Source organism: Culex pipiens, chromosome 3 (assembly GCF_016801865.2).
Source record: "Culex pipiens pallens isolate TS chromosome 3, TS_CPP_V2, whole genome shotgun sequence".
NCBI classification, from domain to species: domain Eukaryota; kingdom Metazoa; phylum Arthropoda; class Insecta; order Diptera; family Culicidae; genus Culex; species Culex pipiens.
This window is the reverse complement of record NC_068939.1, coordinates 124,051,217-124,072,515: the sequence shown is the minus strand read 5'-3', so window position 1 is coordinate 124,072,515 and position 21,299 is coordinate 124,051,217. Positions and strand designations below refer to the sequence as shown.

The 21,299-nt window shown below is 34.6% G+C and overlaps 1 protein-coding gene across 1 annotated transcript in view; it reads right to left on the bottom strand.

The window, feature by feature from the left end:
• Nucleotides 1–21,299, bottom strand: part of LOC120412938 (uncharacterized) — a 112,995-nt gene that overhangs the window by 74,414 nt on the left and 17,282 nt on the right. Inside the window, exons 2-4 of the mRNA XM_039573575.2 lie at nt 17,582–18,146; nt 9,675–9,719; nt 607–771 (exon numbers count right to left, since the gene is read on the bottom strand). Of these exons, the coding sequence (XP_039429509.1) occupies nt 607–771; nt 9,675–9,719; nt 17,582–17,646 (275 nt within the window). The 5' untranslated portion in view covers nt 17,647–18,146. The remainder of the gene's footprint in view (nt 1–606; nt 772–9,674; nt 9,720–17,581; nt 18,147–21,299) is intronic.

The window sequence follows — 21,299 nt, the reverse complement described above, 5'->3', positions numbered from 1 at the left end:
TCCCAAATTGTCACAGTCTTAAATGTTGATTCATGATCAATCCGTCCTCACAGTTGAAAGCGGAAAATCCTCCATCATCTTAAACCATTACCGTCGCTTAATCCCGGAAAGTGAGGGAAATGAACGTGTCCTTTTTTGTGTGTATCGGTTTTTTCCTTCGCTTTTCCAGCGGAACGGTGGACCATATTGCAAAATTTTGTGGAAAATTTTGTTTAATGAAAAATGTTACACTTTTGAAGACCTTATAATTTTCGAGCTAGATGAAAATGTGAGTGTCCTTTTTGGTGGCGTTTTTCCCCTTATGAACCACTGTGCGAGGACTTTTTCTAGCTTGGCATTTTTGTTCCGTCTGCACGGTGACGTTTGACGTCATAACTGGGATAATCGGCTAAGTGGCAAGAACTCTACTGTAACTAACAGTCGGGGATTAGTGCTTGATGTGGTTTCTTTCCGGACTCATTTTGGGGCGGAACTGGAGCTGAAACTTCATTAAAAATGACACGTTTGGCTTATTGTGACATTTTTTTAAGTGGAAGCTTTTCAGACATAAGTTGAACACAGTTAAATATGAATAAAAAATCAACCTGAAAAAATAGGAATACCCACCGAAAGGTCAGCGTCAGCTGGCCGTAGATCTTGGCTTCGCCGATGATTTTCGGATCGATGTAGATGACGCCCCGCAGCGGCTCGATGACGCCCTTGCGGGCCACCAGCTCGCGAGTTCCGAGGTATAGCGTCAGTAGCTGGTTCGAGGAGGTCTTCTTGAACACTCTGGAAAGTGAAGGGTAAAAGAGATATGAGAATGAATGAATTATTTTTTCAAAGGGTTGGTTAACGTTGACAAGGGTGCGAACTACAACTGTGAAGTGGACCCGTTTGCCGTTTGATGTCACGAGATTTTCCAACCGAGTCGTTCGAACGGAAGAAAACGAGGTTTCAACTTAATTGAGCTGACTTACACTTTGAACCGTTTAATTTTCTACGAACGTTGGTCATTGAAGTTTGCTCAGGAGAGCAATTAAAGCAAATGGAATAGCACTGATTCGTTGAAATGAGGTGTTTGAGTGAATTATTTTGTCAAACAAATTTGGCAATAGGGCTGCATTAATTAAATTTAATTATTTCAAATCTGAAAGTGACAGTCAGACGGTGATAGGCAAAAACTTAAGTATGTCAAAAACGAGTTTTGTGTGGAGACTAGGGTGCTCAGAATATGGGACTTTTTCTCAAAACCTCGCTCCACAAGCTAAATATTGTTCCTTGAGCTATTTTAGGACTTTGGGCCAAATATGAGCAAAATCGGTCAACATTGACCCATTGATACTCGAAGGTGAAGTTTGTATGAAAAAAATCGAAAAAAAATGTATGGAATACACCATTTTCTTACGGTTTGGTCTGCAAGGTGCGCTACTTTCATCCAAATAATCCCAAAAGTGAGATTTTTATTGGAAATTTAATTCTCTACAACTTTGTAGAACATACCAAAGCTGTAAAAATCGATCCTAAAAAGTTATTAGCGATTTTAATAAAATCATTTTTGCATGAAAAACATTTTTTTCTCCAACTTTAGTCTCGGGTATCAATGGGTTAATCTCAACCAATTTCGCTCAAAATTTGCACAGATGCTTTAAATAACCCAATAACCGTTTTCCACTTGTGGAGCAGAGGGTCATTTTTTTCTGGGCACCCTAGTAGAGACTTGTACGGAGGAACCAATGATGTTAAATTTCTATTTGGATATTATGAATCGATGATCAATGTTTTATAAAAATCAAAAAATGCTCTGTAAAGTCGACCTTTGAGAGTAGATCTATAATGTTTATGTCAAACCCTAATTTTAACATTATTGTCATTTTTTTTAAAAATATTTAGATAATTTCGATAGACATTTTTTAATTAACATCTTATTCATGAAGGTAATCTTTAAAAAAATTATAGAAAAGCATTAACTTCAAAAACAAAATTATAATGCCCTCCCATTATTCAAATTATCGCCCATCATTCCGGCAATTTGAGCCAATTTGCCTCCGGGACAAAGAAGTATCGATGCCCTGTCTCCCCCTTAAAAGCTCATTCAAACAAGCTTGATGGATTTTTCTTTCCCCTCAAATGCCGATCGGAAAGCTACTTAATTGAAGCTGCCGACAACAGCAAAGCTCCCCCGAAGCAGATTGGAAGTGTTATTTCGTCGAATTGCCTTTCGTTTACTGGACGCTGGACGGGCAGTGGGCAGAAAATTGACTTTTTCCCTCGTTGCCGGAGGGGAGGACGTTAATTCTGGTTCAGTGGCAGTGTCAATAATTGATTTTTCGTTCGTATTTGCGTGGAATTTTGCTAATTTGGTTTATTCTGGCGATTAGTAATTAGGATGTTAGTTAAGATTGTTTAGGACTGGTGGTGAAAGCATTCGTTGATATTTATTGATATTTATAATAATATTCAAATATTATTTACAAATGATAAAATCAAATCCATATAATCTCAGCATGCAGTTCTTCAAAGTAAGATATCAATTCTCGGCACTGCAAGCATACAAATGTGCCCTCGCACAATGCTCACAAAAAGGCTTTTCAAGCCACACAAAACCAACCCCCAACCACACATGCACAGCACACATACACAATGCACACCAAAAGCCGATTGTGTACACGTCTGTGTTCCACAATCGTACAACTTCCGTCGTCTGCGAGCGGAGGGTAGTTTTTGCTTGGTTTCTCGGTAAACCCCTTTTCTGGGAAGCTTTTTTTCAGCTTGGCAAGAAAAGCTTTTTCCGCTTCTTTTCATTGTGTATATTTTTTGAATAGTACACTCGGTTGGAAGATTTACGTCCTTCTTACTTTGACTCTGATTCCGACTCTGATTTTCACTCTAATGCTCTGACTCTGAGTCTGACTCTCTCACACTGATTCTCAGATCCTGACTTTGACTCAGATGACACTGACTCTGCACGGAAAAGAGTTCTATCCAAAATTTAACAATTCAAATTAGCTGGCTTCAAATTGGTGAAACAGTGATTTTTTTGGTTGAATCAGCTAAAATTACAGCTAAATTTACCAACCTGGGATTGGTGAAATAGCTAACCCTGATTGCTGATTTGCTTTCCAAAACTGACAGCCCAAATCAAAATGACAGGAGAGATTTTACCAAAAATAATGGTGTTTTAGCACAATTTTGCGTAATTTTACTGAAAAATTAGCTGGAACCGGCAGCATGGATTTTTTGACAGGTCATCAGTTCGAGACCAAAACAAAGCATCGTCTTGTATCGTGTTCGATCCTGTTTGAGCCGCTCAGTTCGCGAAGTTTTTTGATGGTTATGTGTGCTGTTTGAGTGCAAGTGCAAGTGCAAAAGGTGATAGAATGTGTTGTGTGAGTGAATAAATCAAAAGCCTGGAAGGTTTTCTGCGGATCGACACCTGAAGGTAAGTTTCAGTAGATAAGGTGAGAAGTTTTTTGTGTTGAGGGAAAGTGGTTAGAAGTTGAGCCTCTCGTTATTGTTTGGATGATGCGTAGGTAAAAACATGTACTTAACATAAAGGGGGAGCATCCCTAAACCACGTGAACACTTTGGCAGGGGAAAGGGGAGGCTGGCGATAGAGCTTTATGACGTTTCGCGTACGCACATTAGCGCACCATTTGGTTTTGCTGGCCGGACAAAATTTAACCTCAATCTTTTTCGTGTACGTACACGCAATACATGCGCACGTAGATAACTCTATTGTCCACAGTATACTTTTTTGTATGGACATCTGTCCACCTGGAGGGGCGGCGGGTACAGAATGTCTAGACATAGATTGGCCAATGTTTGACAGCTCCGAACAAATAGGGTACCTAATGCCTTTTAAGCACATCCATAAATATAGTTAAATATTGTTAGAAATGAAGTTAAATTAAGTTCAATTAAGTTAAATTAAGTGAAATTAAGTGAAATTAAGTTTAATCAATTTAAGTTTAGTTAAATTAAGTTACATTTGGTAAAATTTAAATAAAAATGTAGAATTCAGTTAAAATCAGTTAAATTGATAAAATTTAGTTAAAATTAGTTAAATTTAGTTGAAATTAGTAAAATTTCGTTTAAATTGATCAAATTTAGTTTAAATTAGTAAAATAAAGTAAAATTTAGATAAGTTTAAATAAATTTTGTTGAATTAAGATGAATTTTAAAAAAATAGTTAAATTAAGCAAAAGTTAGTTAAATTCAGATCCATTCAGTTGAAATTAGTTATTTTTTGTGTGATTTAGTTGAATTGGCCCAAATTTGGTTAAATTAAGTTGTGTTAAGTTGAATTTAGTAAAATAAAAAAAAATAAGCAAAATTAAGTAAAATTAAGCAAAATTAAGCAAAATTAAGCAAAATTAAATAAAATTAAGCATAATTAAGTAAAATTATGTAAAATTAAGTAAAATTAAGTAAAATTAAGTAAAATTAAGTAAAATTAAGTAAAATAAAGTAAATTTATGTAAAATTAAGTAAAATAAAGTTAAATAAAGTAAAATTGAGTTGAAATTATGTTAAATTCAGTTAATATATGTCAAATTAATTTCAATCAAGTTTAATTAAGTAAAATTAAATTAAATCAGTTAAATTGAGCTTAATTTAGTTGATAATGGTTATATTTAGAAAAATGTAGTTGAATTTAGGTAAATGTAGTAGAATATAGGTAAATGTAAGTACATTTATTCAAATGTTATTACATTTGGTAGAATTCAGTTGAATTTAATGTAATTTGGTAGAATTTAGTTAAATTTAAAGTTATTTGGTAAAATTCAGTTAAATTGAGTTTAATTAAGTTAAGTTAACTTTAATTAAGTTAAAATAAGTTTAATTAAGTTAAATTAAGTTAAATTACGTTAAATTAAGTTAAATTAAGTTGGATAAAGTAAAGTTATTTTGTTTAAGTGAAAGTAATTTGATGTTATATTTAAACTTTGTTAAATGCAAAACATAGTTTAAATTTAACATTAATTTACTATAATTTAACCAAAATAACTTTTTGTGAGTTTTTTTTGTATTTTTGTATTTTTGTATTTTTGTATTTTTGTATTTTTGTATTTTTGTATTTTTGTATTTTTGTATTTTTGTATTTTTGTATTTTTGTATTTTTGTATTTTTGTATTTTTGTATTTTTGTATTTTTGTATTTTTGTATTTTTGTATTTTTGTATTTTTGTATTTTTGTATTTTTGTATTTTTGTATTTTTGTAGTTTTGTATTTTTGTATTTTTGTATTTTTGTATTTTTGTATTTTTGTATTTTTGTATTTTTGTATTTTTGTATTTTTGTATTTTTGTATTTTTGTATTTTTGTATTTTTGTATTTTTGTATTTTTGTATTTTTGTATTTTTGTATTTTTGTATTTTTGTATTTTTGTATTTTTGTATTTTTGTATTTTTGTATTTTTGTATTTTTGTATTTTTGTATTTTTGTATTTTTGTATTTTTGTATTTTTGTATTTTTGTATTTTTGTATTTTTGTATTTTTGTATTTTTGTATTTTTGTATTTTTGTATTTTTGTATTTTTGTATTTTTGTATTTTTGTATTTTTGTATTTTTGTATTACTGTATTTCATTTTTTTTATTTGTCAATAGAATATCGCAACAAAGCCGTACAATTAGGATGATCAACTATAACATAGTTTAAAAGCCTGGAAACTATTGAAACATCCAAAAAACTTGCTGGTCTACCAAAAAAACGTACCAAGAATAGCGGAAAATCATGCTACACCAGCAAAAGTCTTTTTGAAAATAAAAAACAACTTTACAGGCAGTAAGGGATTTTTAAAAATGATTTCGAAATTACCAGTTAAAACAGTCTAAAAATTAGCTGGACTTACCGAAAAACGAAGCAAGAACAAAAAAGAAACAAGCTAAATCAGCCAAAAGGCTGGGTGAATAATGCGAGCTTTGCAGGCAGCAACGGAGGCTTTTGAAAGAAAACTTGTAGAAATAGTGGAAAAATTAGCTATTCCAACCAAAACACCTACCAAGAATAGTGGCAAAGTTAGCTAAACTAGCTAAAAAGATGTGTGAAAATACCTGGCTTCGCAGCCATCAATGGAAAATTTTGAGAATGATTCCAAAAAAACTGGTTGAAACAGCCTAAAAACTCGCTGGGCTAACTATAAAACTTCCTAGAATACCATAAAATCTAGCCAAAATAGCTAACAGACCTTCTCAAAACATACAGCTTTTGAGACTGACAGCATTTTTCCAGCTTGCAAATTAGTAAAATTTACTAAAAATTTAGCTAGATTTATCATTTTTAGGACCTGGATCCAGCTGTCAAATCCAGGATTTTTTTTTAGGATTTCCAGCTAAAAAAAATCGTGGTTGGAAAAACAACCAATTTTTTTAGGGTTTTTAACCGAAAATTAGTAAGATTCACGATAAACCTTCTTTCCGTGCGGGTTGAAAGGATACTTTTTTCACCCCTCGGTACACACAAGTCAACCGTTTGCATCGAATACATTATGCATCCTGCTGCGGTGTGAGTCTGTGCTGGAAAAAAAAGTACAATACGAAAGCCCCCCTTTGCCGCGTTGTGAATAAGGTGCAACGAGTAAGTGCACATTGCTGTGCATATGATTCAGTTTCGAGCGCACAGCCAGCAGTCCAGGAAATTAAATTAGATAGCCTCAGCTCGGTGAAGGAGAGAAAGGATGGCTGTGCCACATAATGCCTTTTGCTTCGCGCGGTTGGGATTAAAATTGTGTGAAAGGAGCGTGGTCTTAATCCTGTTTACTGGTGATTTTTGAAAGAATTTTCTGTACAGCAGGTCACGGCCTGAAAGTGACACAGCCAGGTCTGAAATTTTATTAAAATTGAAGGATTGAAAAAGTTAATTACGAATCCAGTATGGTCTTAGTAAGAGTGAAATAAACTTCATAATTTCGGTACTTTTTGCCTAATTGAATTGCTTTTTTTTTGAAAATTAGGCTTGAAATATGTCTTCGTAAGGTGTTCGATGGAAATACACGCCACATTTGCAGAACTTTTCCTAAAAGATCGATTTCAGCAATCTAACGTCATTCGACCGGGACTGTACGCCGTCTATAAACAATCAGGTATTAATGCCTCATAATCACAATGATTAGGTATTCGGAAAACGTGGTCTGGTACACTTAGGACACCAGGCCTTCCCTTCAATTACGGAGTGCCGCGTTGATAATACCAACCCTTGGAACCTTCTATTCCTGGCCAGGTCAATGAAGGAAAGTGCTGGGAAAGTGTGTGCCCCGGTCAGGGCCATCATGTAATGGCATTTTATCGTAGAGCTCCCAACGACCAACCGTTCACCAGCTGGTCTTTTTGCTCTTCTTGGACGAGGAATATTCTAGGAATGGCAGGAGAGGAAATGAAACATTTCCCCTTCTTGCTAAGGCAAGAAACTGGGTGGAGATCATGTTCCGGACTAATATTCCCACATTTTATGATTTATCCTCCTCGCTTCTCGCAAGCCAATGCTGATTCCTGGTTCATGGAAATCAGTGTATGCCCCAGCTCCCCCGAACCATCATCAGGTGTAGATTAAACTATAAAACAAATGCACAATCAGCGTCAACATTTGCATTTGGAAAAGTGGAAATTGCTCACACGTGTGCAAGTGGTGCTGCGAAAAGAGCCACAATCAACCGGTCTCGGGGGAGGCATTTTGCATACATATTCAATCTGTGAATATGCTTCAAGCCGGAAAGTTGTGCGGTTGACCGAGAAGTATGCTGTTGCTGTAGGTGTAGGCGTGTGTAGGCTTGATGGCACACCTGATGTGGTACCGCCCATCGAGTTGAGGGATGCAATTACCACAAATCTGGTTTACCGATGGCATAAAGCTGTTTTGCTAATTTGATTTTGCTCTCAATATTTATTTTTTCAGAGCAGAGATCCATACAGAAATACAAAAATACAAAAATACAAAAATACAAAAATACAAAAATACAAAAATACAAAAATACAAAAATACAAAAATACAAAAATACAAAAATACAAAAATACAAAAATACAAAAATACAAAAATACAAAAATACAAAAATACAAAAATACAAAAATACAAAAATACAAAAATACAAAAATACAAAAATACAAAAATACAAAAATACAAAAATACAAAAATACAAAAATACAAAAATACAAAAATACAAAAATACAAAAATACAAAAATACAAAAATACAAAAATACAAAAATACAAAAATACAAAAATACAAAAATACAAAAATACAAAAATACAAAAATACAAAAATAAAAAAATACAAAAATACAAAAATACAAAAATACAAAAATACAAAAATACAAAAATACAAAAATACAAAAATACAAAAATACAAAAATACAAAAATACAAAAATACAAAAATACAAAAATACAAAAATACAAAAATACAAAAATACTAAAATACTAAAATACTAAAATACTAAAATATTAAAATACAAAAATACAAAAATACAAAAATACAAAAATACAAAATACAAAAATACAAAAATACAAAAATACAAAAATACAAAAATACAAAAATACAAAAATACAAAAATACAAAAATACAAAATACAAAAATACAAAAATACAAAAATACAAAAATACAAAAATACAAAAATACAAAAATACAAAAATACAAAAATACAAAAATACAAAAATACAAAAATACAAAAATACAAAAATACAAAAATACAAAAATACAAAAATACAAAAATACAAAAATACAAAAATACAAAAATACAAAAATACAAAAATACAAAAATACAAAAATACAAAAATACAAAAATACAAAAATACAAAAATACAAAAATACAAAAATACAAAAATACAAAAATACAAAAATACAAAAATACAAAAATACAAAAATACAAAAATACAAAAATACAAAAATACAAAAATACAAAAATACAAAAATACAAAAATACAAAAATACAAAAATACAAAAATACAAAAATACAAAAATACAAAAATACAAAAATACAAAAATACAAAAATACAAAAATACAAAAATACAAAAATACAAAAATACAAAAATACAAAAATACAAAAATACAAAAATACAAAAATACAAAAATACAAAAATACAAAAATACAAAAATACAAAAATACAAAAATACAAAAATACAAAAATACAAAAATACAAAAATACAAAAATACAAAAATACAAAAATACAAAAATACAAAAATACAAAAATACAAAAATACAAAAATACAAAAATACAAAAATACAAAAATACAAAAAAACAAAAAAAAAATACAAAAATACAAAAATACACAATCCTTTGTCCGATTATCCCCAGAATTTTGAAAATCAAGTCTTCATCAATAGGATTCATTTCCTTTTAACCGCAGCTGGCTACAAATCAGATTTGTGACCAGTTCCACGACATTTTGAATCAGATACATCCTTTCTAGCTGACTTTTTGAAAAGGTTCACAGTGAATTCATGACGAAAAGGATAATAAGGATAATAAGGAAAAAACCGCTGGTATAAAAAGCTTTTGTTGGAAAATTCAATAACATCAAATAAATTTTGAGAGCTTCAGCTTTTGTGTTCCGATGGCCAATTTCATGATATTTCCAGTGGGTTCAAATTCGAACGCATAATCTACTGAAAATTGCAATCCTGTTAGCAAAAGGTGAAGCTGCACCATATTTCGCATGAATAAATGAAGAAAGCTTCTGCTCTAACCACCTCCAACTTACCTCTGCGATCCCACCGGGTCCAGCTCGACCTCCTTGGAGTGCTTCCTGAGAAGAGCAAGCAGAAAAAAGCAAACGTAAATGATACCGAAATGCAATAGCTGGGTGAGATAAAACACAAAAGGCTGGGGCACGAAAATGGTTCAACAAGTTGCACGAGTTGCATTTTTTGCCTGGCAGCAGTTTTCAGAACAGAAAATCTGAAGTTGGCGCGCTGAAAGGTGGAAATATCAGTTGAAAAGCTTAACAGCGAATGGAGTTTATTGTCAGAAAGAAGAGGGGTTAAGAAAATAGTGAAATGACTAAGTTTGCAGAATTTTTCTGGATTTGACGTGGGAAATTTTTATGAAAAGTTGAGATTCTTTTTGCATTCATCTGAATTATGAAAGAAATCATCTTGAAAGCGGAAATCTTGATACATAGTTTTTCAAACAATTTGCTTGAACAATAGCTGTTGGACTTATAATGTACACCAAATGAGCAATTTTCCTGAGAATGGCACGACCGATTTGATGGCCTAGTAAACAATTAAAAAATTTCAAACGAGAATTAGTCCCAGGGCTGCGGAGTCGGGTCATGTTTTAGACGACTCCGACTCCGGCTTTCTGAGTTCAGCCGACTCCGACTCCGACTCCGGCTCCGGCTTTCAGCTTCATACGACTCCGACTCCGGCCTGCCAAATCTAGCCGACTCCGACTCCGACTCCGACTCCAGCTTTTAACAAATTGTGTCCCGCCCGTGTGGATCAATCGAACCGCGCACTGGACTCACAATCCAGAGGTCGCTGGTTCGAATCCCGCGGCGGGCGCTCTAAAATTCTTTGTGTAAATATGGGTATTCGGCGCCGTCGCTCCGTGCCATACTTTCATACACTTAGGAGCCCAGGGCGGCGAAGTCCTTGTAGATAAAAAGGAAGACACTAGTGGTTGGTACTAGCAATGGTGGCCGACAGCTATAAAGTCAACTTCGTTTTTGACTCCGACTCCGACTCCAACACAAACTCAGTATTCAGCAATTTCCCACGAAAACAGCATGATTCGAAAAAAAAGTTCTCCGATCGGGCTCAAATATTTTCTGGGGGTTCCTTGGCCGAAATAATTAGACCCGTATTTTTTTGTTTGGCCATTAGGGTGACCTACGCCGTGTTAGAATGGTCAAAAAAATGGGAATTTTCGTCGATTTTCGCAAAAACAACTTTTTTCAAAAAATCATATCTCCGCGCCATTTCATCCGATTTTAGCTGTCTTAGACGCAAAAGAAAGGTGATTAGTTTGGCTTTTTGGGAAAAATAGTAAGAAGTTCCAAAAACTTAGCTTAACATTTGAAAATGTCGTATGAAAACTTAAAATACTGTTTTGAAGGTCTCGGGACCAAAGAGCCTATGTCTGAAAATATTTTTATCAGATTTCTCGGAAAATTTTACATAACATATCAAAAAATGGTGAAGTTATGTTTTCAATACTCTGAGATACGATTTTTTGAAAATAAAAACTGGGTTTTTCGACGCGCCACGCGCAAAAATGGGAAAATGACGAAAACGGGGAAAAATCGACTTTTTTCACTAAAACTGCGATAACTTCAAAATTTTAGCGATGATGATGTTAGGGTACTAAAATTAATTAAAATACGCAACTTTTTTTTTTCGAATCATGCTGTTTTCGTGGGGAATTGCTGTATTAAGAATATTAAAAAAAAATTTTTTAAATAAAATCTCCATTCCTCTAACTATCCCCCACCTATTAGATGTTTTGAAGGTTATTTTGCAACCTTTCTCCAGTAGACATAGTCAATTCTTTAAGCACCTGCAAACTCTGTTGACGACTTAGAGTTTATCAGCTGTTCAAAGGTAGTCCACATCTCTGCTTAAAATAACTTCACACAAGTAATGCTTTAACAACCAAATAAATGAAATGAAAAGTATTAATAGCATCACTCACATGTTCAGCTCACACATATACGCGCATGTAAACCGGGTTGACATTGATGTTCGGGGTTACATTGATAAGTTAGAGTTTTTATTTTTTGCAAAATAATAGTACAAAATGATTTTGCAAAATCAGAGTTTTTCAAGAAGTAAAATTGGATTCTTTTTTTAAGAATAATTGTAATTTTTATTTAATTAACCCGAAGTTTACATTATTTTTCATTAAAAGTTGGTAAACAAGTCAAACAAATATGCAATTGTTATTTTTTTTTTTAAAATGGGATACCTAGCCTTCATAATCGATTTGACATATAAAATCATTTTGCTTACATTTAGGCTGTAATTTGTAAGACACAAAGTAACTATCAAAGTCACCCGGAAATAAAATAATCAGTTTACGTAACTATATTGCAAAGCTCTACTGATTTTTTTTATTAATACATACATGGACATTTTGTGATCCAGCCCAGTACATGTTTTAAACATATTAGTCATGATAAAATTCTTACTAGTTGAATAATATTTGAAAAAATCAAGTTCTAAACAATGTTACCTCGGTTTATGGAATTTAAAAATAACTATTTTATGGCCGAACACAGCCATATTTTTAGATTTGTTCAACAATATTTGTAAGGATCCACACTTTTAGATTTTTGTAGAGAAATAGTAATCATCAAGGAAATGGACAATTTTAATAAATTCAATGATGATTTCAAAATAAGTTGCAACTTATTTTTGATATTTTTTGTCAGTTTCAAATATTTACAACACGACCCTTTGTTTTTTTTATTAACACTCCTCCGTCCAAGCCTCCGAAACCGTTGCTTCGCTAATTTCAACTCACTCGCATTTGGCCCCATTTCAACCAATCTTGATCGTTCTTGCAGCATTCGAACCGGTAGGATTTCAAGATTCATCTGAAACAAGAACGAACTTGATCCGACTAACCTGCTAGTCACACCGACTAAATTCGTCGAAGCAACTCTTTTTAGGCGCTCGTTTTAGGGAACACGTCATGGCCAAATCAACAAGAAAGCATTAAAATTTGAAATCAACCATTCAAATTTAACTAATTTGGGGTCGCTGAACACGAATATGACACTTAGAATATTCCAAAGTATTCAGAAATCCAGAAATTCAAGATGGCGGCCAATATGGCGCCTGTAGTATATTGGGAACATATATTTGAGGGTGTAATAGTGATTCAACCACTCAAATCTAACTAATTTGGGGTCGCTGAACACGAATATGACACTTTGTATATTCCAAAGTATTCTGAAATTCAGAAATCCAAGATGGCGGCCAATATGGCGCATGTAGTATATTGGGAATATTTATTTGAGGTTGTAATAGTGATTCAACCACTCAAATCTAACTGATTTGAGGTTGCTGAACATGAATATGACACTTGGTATAATCCAAAGTATTCAGAAATCCAGAAATCCAAGATGGCGGCCAATATGGCGCCTGTAGAATTTTGGGAATATTTATTTGAGGGTGTAATAGCCATTCAACCACTCAAATCTAACTAATTTGGGGTCGCTGAACACGAATATGACACTTGGTATATTTCAAAGTATTCAGAAATTCAGAAATCCAATATGGCGGCCTATATGGCGCCTGTAGTATATTGGGAATATTTATTTGAGGGTGTAATAGCCATTCAACCACTCAAATCCAACTAATTTGGGGTCGCTGAACACGAATATGACACTTTGTATATTCCAAAGTATTCTGAAATTCAGAAATCCAAGATGGCGGCCAATATGGCGCATGTAGTATATTGGGAATATTTATTTGAGGTTGTAATAGTGATTCAACCACTGAAATTCAACTAATTTGAGGTCGCTGAACACGAATATGACACTTAGAATATCCCAAAGTATTCAGAAATCCTGAAAAATAATAAAAATTATTCCCAACATACTACAGGCGCCATTTTGGCAGCCATCTTAGATTTCTGGATTTCTGAATACTTTGGGATATTCTAAGTGTCATATTCGTGTTCAGTGACTTCAAATTATTTAGATTTAAGATGTTGAATTACTATTACAACCTCAAATCAATATTCCCAATATACTACAGGCGCCATATTGGCCGCCATCTTGGATTTCTGAATTTCAGAATACTTTGGAATATACCAAGTGTCATATTCATGTTGAGCGACCCCAAATAAGTAAGATTTGAGTGGTTGAATGGCTTTTACACTCTCAAATAAATTTTCCTAATATTCTACAGGCGCCATATTGGCCGCCATCTTGGATTTCTGAATTTCAGAATACTTTGGAATATACCAAGTGTCATATTCATGTTCAGCGACCCCAAATAAGTAAGATTTGAGTGGTTGAATGGCTTTTACACTCTCAAATAAATTTTCCTAATATTCTACAGGCGCCATATTGGCCGCCATCTTGAAATTCTTGATATCGGAATACCTTGGGATATTCTTAGTGTCATATACGTGTTCAGCGACTCAAATCAGTTAGATTTGAGTGGTTGAATCACTATTACAACCTCAAATAAATATTCCCAAAATTCTACAGGCGCCATATTGGCCGCCATCTTGGATTTCTGGATTTCTGAATTTTTGGAATATTCTAAGTGTCATATTCGGTCACGACCCCAAATAAGTAAAATTTGAGTGGTTGAATCACTATTACAACCTCAAATAAATATTCCCAAAATTCTACAGGCGCCATATTGGCCGCCATCTTGGATTTCTGGATTTCTGAATTTTTGGAATATTCTAAGTGTCATATTCGTGTTTAACGACCCCAAATAAGTAAAATTTGAGTGGTTGAATCACTATTACAACCTCAAATAAATATTCCCAAAATTTTACAGGCGCCATATTGGCCGCCATCTTGGATTTCTGGATTTCTGAATTTTTGGAATATTCTAAGTGTCATATTCGTGTTCAACGACCCCAAATAAGTAAGATTTGAGTGGTTGAATCACTATTACAACCTCAAATAAATATTCCCAATATACTACAGGCGCCATATTGGCAACCATCTTGGATTTCTAGATTTCTGAATACTTTGGGATATTCTTAGTGTCATATTCGTGTTCAGCGACACCAAAATAGTTACATTTGAGTGGTTGAATCACTATTACAACCTCAATAAAATATTCCCAATATACTACAGGCGCCATATAGGCCGCCATATTGGATTTCTGAATTTCTGAATACTTTGAAATATACCAAGTGTCATATTCGTGTTCAGCGACCCCAAATTAGTTATATTTGAGTGGTTGAATGGCTATTACACCCTCATATAAATATTCCCAAAATTCTACAGCCGCCATATTGGCCGCCATCTTGGATTTCTGAATTTCAGAATACTTTGGAATATACCAAGTGTCATATTCATGTTCAGCGACCCCAAATAAGTAAGATTTGAGTGGTTGAATGGCTTTTACACTCTCAAATAAATATTCCCAAAATTCTACAGGCGCCATATTGGCTGCCATCTTGGATTTCTGGATTTCTGATTTTTTGGAATATTCTAAGTGTCATATTCGTGTTCAACGACCTCAAATTAGTTAGATTTGAGTGGTTGAATCACTATTACAACCTCAAATAAATATTCCCAATATACTACAGGCGCCATATTGGCCGCCATCTTGGATTTCTGAATTTCAGAATACTTTGGGATTTTCTAAGTGTCATATTTTTGTTCAGCGACCTCAAATAGTTAGATTTGAGTGGTTGAATCACTATTACACCCTCAAATATATGTTCCCAATATACTACAGGCGCCATATTGGTCGCCATCTTGGATTTCTGGATTTCTGAATACTTTGGAATATTCTAAGTGTCATATTCGTGTTCAGCGACCCCAAATTAGTTAAATTTGAATGGTTGATTTCAAATTTTATTGCTTTCTTGTTGATTTGGCCATGGTGTTTTCCCTAAAACGAGCGCCTAAAAAGAGTTGCTTCGACGAATTTAGTCGGTGTTACTAGCAGGTAAGTCGGATCAGGTTCGTTCTTATTTTAGATGAATCTTGAAATCCTACCGGTTCGAATGCTGCAAGAACGATCAAGATTGGTTGAAATGGAGCCAAATGCGAGCGAGTTGAATTTAGCGAAGCAACTGTTTCGGAGGCTTGGTCGTCCGTGTAAGTGAAATATGCCTTGGACGGAGGAGTGTTAATATGCAAAATGAGCTTGTTGAGTTCCATGTAATAGATTGAAATTTTCGTTTATTTGGCAGGGTAACCACTTGCTACTAACTTCATCAAATTTGCTGATTTTCACTATTTAAACAACTAATTTTGCAAAACTGTTGATAGAAAATTGTTTGCTCACATTCTATTGAGCTATTTATCACTCGATTCCAGTTGAAAACGCTTTTTATGAGCTGTAATTGCACATCAATGTGCTGATATGGCAACATTAGAGGAATTAGATGCTGTTCCCCTAATAGTTGATGATTTGATGGTCAATTTTACTAATGTTTTTTTAAACGTTATCATTTTAGTTAAGTACTGATAGTGATCCTTTGTTTTTGTAAAATTTTGTGAAATTTGAATTGAAAGAATACATAATTTCAAGCAAAAGGAGGGAGCCAAGTAACAACTGAATATTTAAAAAAAATCAGTGCACAACCAAAATTGGTAATAATTTTATGAGTTATGAAACTACAAACATGGGTAAAAGAGGGGAAATTTATCATTTACTGATCATATTGAAATAACCCAATCAAATCAAATCCAATCAAATCGAAAATGCTTCAAAAACATAATGGCATCCGATAAATTTCTTGAACCAACACATAAATTAACTGAAAAAAATCATTACGCGGTTTAAAAAAAGGTACATAAAAGTTTTGTAAATAAATTTGCATTATAACAAAAACTGAACAATAAAAAAATCATAAATTATATTGAATTTAAGATAACTCCGACTCCAGCTCCGACTCCGGGTTTATCAGAAATTTTCGATTCCGGCTCCGACTCCGACTCCAGCTCATAGAATTTAGCCGACTCCGACTCTGACTCCGACTCTGACTCCGACTCCAGCTATTCGAGTTTTGGTGACTCCGACTCCGACTCCGACTCCAGGTCCCCAAAAAGACCCGACTCCACCGACTCCGGCTCCGACTCCGACTCCGACTCCACAGCCCTGCTTAGTCCAAACAATGACAGCAGTTACTAAAATGTTTTGTTCGATTTTTGCAATTATGATCAATGTGGGACAACTTTGCAAAAAAGATCTGAGCATTATTTATCAATATCACGGGTATGAATCTTCAAGCAATTTCAATATGGCGACTTGTATCAGAAGAAAGTGAGGCATTTTCGCTAGTTCTCACTGTTCTGTGTTCTGCGTGCACGTCCGCCAATAGAGTTATCTACGTGCGCATGTATTGCGTATACGTACACGAAAAAGATTGAGGTTAAATTTTGTACCGACCAGCAAAACAAATGGCGTGCTAGTGTGCGTGAGAGCGGGCTTAGATAACTCTATATCGACCACACACATACTAACACAAAGCGCCACCAAGAGGCAAAAGGTAGTTACGAATATTTTTGGCACTTTTGTTAAAAAATATGCGGTTTTGCAAAAACAAATAACAAAACCAACTTTTAAGTGTAGTTCGACTATACTTGTAATTCGTTGCTGATTTGTTGGGATTTTTTTTTAAATAAAAAGTTTTTTAGCAGCACCCCTTTTGGGCGGACATTTCTGTTGTCACCTTTTGGTTCCTTGGATTTGCCATGGATAATTTCACAGTGTAATAAACAGGGCAGCTACCACCACGCGGCGCCACCGTTTTGATTGAGAAAATGATACAGGTTTTTCAGACGAGTTTCAATCCCGTGTCAATATTCAATACCACTTGTTGAACCTGATTTCACTGGAAGTTACTACATATAAAACTAGCTTCCTAACACAGCAAAGTATATATAGAATTCAGTCTAGATAACTTCCTGGTATTCTAGACCAATACCCCCAACCCCTCTTCCAAATCACTCACCTTTCCTCCGATGAGGGTGATGGCGCTTTACATATTTCCTGTTCATCTTCCTTGTCCTTCAGCATGCTTCCTCCTCCAACTCTCGACACTCGAAATAACTTTTTTTTTCTCTTTCTTTCCCTCTCCCTCTTATCTTACTCTAAACTAGACTTTCACGTTTCAGTGCTTGAGTATCGGGCTGTGAGCGTGTGGGTGTGAGCGTAGCCTACTATGTGGAATGCTCATACGAGGTTTGGTCTTCGTCTAAGTGAGAAATCCTATCGAATTCCACCCATTCTTCGCCGGCATTGACGCCGAGCACTGGCATGGCATTCTAGATTGAGCTTTTAAACTTCGCCGTCACAGCCAGCTGAGCTTTAAGCACTTTTTTGAATTCGTTTTGTTCAGCATACTTTCTACTCTCTCTCCAGCTCTGTCTCACTCGAATCACTCGAATCCACTTAACACAGATCAATTGTTAGCACAAATTTGGGATTCAATAGGCAGTTACTTATTCATTCATGAATAATTCAGCACGTAGATTGGAATCCACTGTTTGGGTCAATTAGCTGTACCGATCGACGACCTGGAATATAAATAGAGAAAAGTAATTAATAATATGGCAACACTGTACTTATGCAACAAGTTATCCAAAGCCTAATCAATCGAAAACTAATGATGTATTCAATTCCACACTAGCAATCTTGTTTACCCTATTTGGCGAGTTTGTACCCAATTTTAGCCGACACAAAGTAAACAAACGACCCAATGAGAATGCGCCCGCGCTGGTTGACCGGCCAGAGCTTACTGGATGCGTGCTCTGCCGTGTTGTTGGATCGCGAGAATTAGGACCACTTAGAAGAAATTGAGCGAGTGGTTATAGTTTGGACAAGGTACGAAATTTCGATACCACGTATGGGAAGCGGCGTCACCACGCACTTTGAACAACGTTTGTTGTCGTGGTCTTGTGTCGGTGGTTTTTGTGGCATAGAAAAGCAGACTAGTAATCAGTTAATTTATACTCTTTTTTTATTATAAAAAATATAAAAATTTAAATAACAAGCCATAGTCCCAACATTTGAATGAAAAAAAGTGTTTTGTTTCTTAGTTCAGTTGTTTTGCAATCATTAGTTTCCAAAAAAGGAAGAATTGACGAAAACAAAAATTTTAGCGAAAAAAATACTAGGGGAAATATACCCTTTCTAATCAAACACCTATCTTCGTCATATGGAGAGTTTGATGCTCGATTAAAGCTTCAAAAATACTATTTAGGCTGTAAACTTACCAGCAACAGCACCGCCTCGAGTAAGCACGCAAATGTATGCCACTTACTGGCCAAAAAGATCAAATTTAATGCACTTTTGATCATAATTTCTATTTTGCGAGACCATTTCTCATCATTTTGGTGGCACACACATCCACACGCAAGATCAGAGGTTAACTGCTTAACGAAAGTCGCCATCAATATCCTTTCACTTGCGCTAACGATTTCAAAGCGCTTAAGATATAAAATTGCTTCCAACTACCGGCAACATGTTCTTTTGACCGTTACTTAGTCACTCACTTGAAAAATAATCCCGAAACATGTAAATAATTAGCAAGCGCCATCAAAAAAACAAACGCGCCAAGTCTTTTGACGTTTCAATCTTGATGACCCATTCCAAGCGAAGCCTGAAGAAAACCGAGCGAGAGGCAAAGGCAAATAAAGAACAAAGGGTGGCCACCAACACCACCAGCAGCGCTTGTGGTGTTGCCAGGAAACTTTCTCTATAAATGCTACTTTTCGTGAGTGTTCGCTCAAAATTTCATGAATTTTGGCAGCACGAAGCAGACCCAAACGAACGTTGGAAGAAAAAAAGAACTAAGCTGAAAATAGAAAAATGGGCGTGGCCCATTGCACACGACTGATTAGAATGCGTTTTTGAAATATTTTTTTAAAATGCTTGTAAAAGAAATAGCATAACTTTTAATAATAGTGAAAATAAACAGAAATGTTCACAAAAAGTTGCTCTACTCGTTGGTGTACTTGGTTTTACTGAATTTCAAGGAACACTCCAGATTATCCAACATCATTGAAACAAGACCGCTTATTAGGCTTAAAATGGGTTTATTTCCCCTATTTGCAGTACATCGTACATCGAAAGATTTTAAAATTCAAAAGATTTTTGAAGAAACCCAAACATGTTTAAAAAAAAGCTAAACGCAGGGGAGTGCATTTTTAATTGATTCCAGCTGACTGCTCTTAAATTTTCATTAAAATTTTGAAGTTTTGGAATTTTTTTTGCCCTTCGATTTTTTGGGCCTATTTTGACAAAAACTTTGTATCAGCCTAGTTAACGAAAAATATATTTTTTTCAAATAAGAATAATTAAAATAAATTGTGTTTTTGTCCAATATCATTTCAAACAATTCACTTCGTGACTTATGGTAACGATTTATGATCTGTTTACGTGGTTAGTGTACAACCACAACACACGCTACATCGTTATTTGATGGCCTCAAGTTGATTTTTGTTGTTGTTTTTTTGCCTTCCTCACTGAGGTAAGGCTATAATCTTGCTCGAAAATTGAACTTTTGAAAAACAGCTCGTAGACCTATATTCATGTATACCTATCGACTCAGAATCGAAAACTGAACAAATGTCTGTGTGTGTGTATGTGTGTGTGTGTGTATGTATGTATGTGTTCAAAATTCTTGCCAAGTTTTCTCAGCACTGGCTGGACCGATTTTGATCAAACCGGTTGCATTCGACTTGGTTTAGGGTCCCATACATCGCTATTGAATTGTTTGAAGTTTCGATAAGTAGTTCAAAAGTTATATATAAAAATGTGTTTTCACATTTATCCAGATCTCACTTATAAGCATGAAAACTATAACCGGATCCACCATCCGACCCATCGTTGGTTAGGTTATCAAAAAACCTTTCCAACGAGTCCAAAACATTGAAGATCTGGCAACCCTGTCTTGAGATATGGCCACTTAAGCAATATTTATGTACTTTTTGGAAGCCAGATCTTACTTAAATGTATGTAAACTATTTCCGGATCCACCATCTGACCCATCGTTGGTTAGGTTATCAAAAAACCTTTCCAGCGAGTCCAAAACATTGAAGATCTGGCAACCCTGTCTTGAGATATGGCCACATAAGTGATATTGATGCACTTTTTTGAAGCCGGATCCCACTTAAATGTATGTAAACTATGTCCGGATCCATCATCCGACCCATCGTTGGTTAGGTTATCAAAAAACCTTTCCAACGAGTCCAAAACATTGAAGATCTGGCAACCCTGTCTCGAGATATGGCCACTTTAGTAATATTTATGTACTTTTTGGAAGCCGGATCTCACTTAAATGTATGTAAACTATGTCCGGATCCACCATCCGACCCATCGTTGGTTAGGTTATCAAAAAATCTTTCCAACGAGTCCAAAACATTGAAGATCTGGCAACCCTGTCTCGAGATATGTCCACTTAAGTAATATTTATGTACTTTTTGGAAGCCGGATCTCACTTAAATGTAAGTAAACTATGTCCGGATCAACCATCCGACCCATCGTTGGTTAAGTAATCGAAAAACATTTCCAACGAGTCCAAAATATTGCAGATCTGGCAACCCTGTCTCGAGATATGTCCACTTAAGTGATATTGATGCACTTTTTTGAAGCCGGATCCCACTTCAATGTATGTAAAGGATGTCCGGATCCATCATCTGACCCATCGTTGGTTAGGTAATCGAAAA